The sequence below is a fragment of the Palaemon carinicauda genome, chromosome 31 (genome assembly GCF_036898095.1).
Source record: "Palaemon carinicauda isolate YSFRI2023 chromosome 31, ASM3689809v2, whole genome shotgun sequence".
NCBI lineage: Eukaryota > Metazoa > Arthropoda > Malacostraca > Decapoda > Palaemonidae > Palaemon > Palaemon carinicauda.
In genome coordinates this window covers 63,038,282-63,039,755 of record NC_090755.1, presented here as the reverse complement: position 1 = coordinate 63,039,755, position 1,474 = coordinate 63,038,282, and the positions used below count along the sequence as shown (strand labels likewise).

Here is a 1,474-nt window from a genome sequence, read left to right as displayed (position 1 = left end):
TGCTTTCTCAGCATTCAATGAACCTCATAATTACTGTACAAGAAGAGGAGAGCTGCAAGAATGCATAATTTTGGGTAAATGGAGAGCGTGCTCTTGTAAACAAATACACCCACAAACACACAGGGTTATAACAAAGGCACCACTTTGTTGATGACACAACCGTCAACGTTATATCTTGTCACGCCAGTTATAAAGCTGAAACGCCAACACTTTTCCAAAGTCTTACCATCCATTCCATTGTAGAGAAATAGGAAAGAAGAGATGACTCTCATCACCGGTGTCCATATCGTCTGCATCAACATCGTGTGCAGTTCACAGTAACGAACGTTAGACAATGTTTCACCTGCGAGGCGTTTTATAGCACTAATCTCAGTTAACCTTCGAACCACAAAATAGGGAAGTGAATGACAAGCCAGAAATACAGATAAAAAAAATATATCATGAAGCAGGGTTGCCAACTAACATTTGGCCTTTTTTAAAAAAATTGGTTGGCCTTTAATAAAATGTAAAAAGACGAGACAAATACTATATATTTGACCTTTTTCTACTAATGAGTTGGCCTTTTAAAGCTTCTGTTGATTAGAAGTTGGACCTTTCTCATTTAGAAAACCTGGCAACCCTGCCATGAAGCCTGAGATCAAGAGGTTTGTTTTGCATTTATCTCTCTACGAAATCCTAAACCCAGGAGATGGCTGGCAGCTAGGAGTGTTGCCATATATCAAAAAAGAAAATTATGCAAACTCTTTTTATAAAGGTTCTGAACAATAGAAAGTTATGAATAAAATTGTTACGAGGCGATGCTACAGATGTCGCTTGAATTGGTATATACTACTGTACCTAATGTATTTTTGCTATCTCATCTGAATAAGTACTGCTGTACCGGATGTATTTTGGCTATCTCATCTTAATTGGTACTACTGTACCGGATGTATTTTTGCTATCTCATCCGGGCAGTAATTAGAATCCCCTGATGATGTACTGTTTGATATAGTAATTCCTTGCACATCTTTCTATGAAGAAGTACACCCTGTCACACCCTTGCTGCGTGACGATTTGATGAATAACCAAACAGCTATAATTTAAGGAGAGATGTTCGAGATATTGGGCAGGGCTACAAAAAGGAGCTCGCTGCCCAGTAAGGGCGTAACTGTGGACTTCTTCAGAGCGGTGTGCCAGAAATTCATATGTTCAACTGTACAAGTAACACCCCTAAATAGTGTTTAAGAGAATTTTATTAATAAATTGGTTATAAAGACAAGAACTTGTTATCAGTAGATAACAGTGATGAAAATATATTGGATCAAGGCACCACAACAAATACGTGCAAGTTATTTGTCAAATATGGAGAAGGTTTACGTTCGTTATGTAATTTACCTTACCGTACTTTTTATCCATATCATTGTTCATTATTATTACATTTCAGACGATTGTGCCAATAATTGGTACGGGGTAAATAATTGCGCATCTGCATGCG

The 1,474-nt window shown here is 37.6% G+C and overlaps 1 protein-coding gene across 1 annotated transcript in view; it reads right to left on the bottom strand.

Moving 5' to 3' along the window:
* LOC137624441 (lysosomal acid glucosylceramidase-like) overlaps positions 1 to 384 on the bottom strand; it is a 27,969-nt gene extending 27,585 nt beyond the window's left edge. Inside the window, exon 1 of the mRNA XM_068355206.1 lies at positions 227 to 384. Within this exon, the coding sequence (XP_068211307.1) occupies positions 227 to 302 (76 nt within the window). The 5' untranslated portion in view covers positions 303 to 384. The remainder of the gene's footprint in view (positions 1 to 226) is intronic.
* Between the last annotated feature and the right edge of the window lie 1,090 nt (positions 385 to 1,474).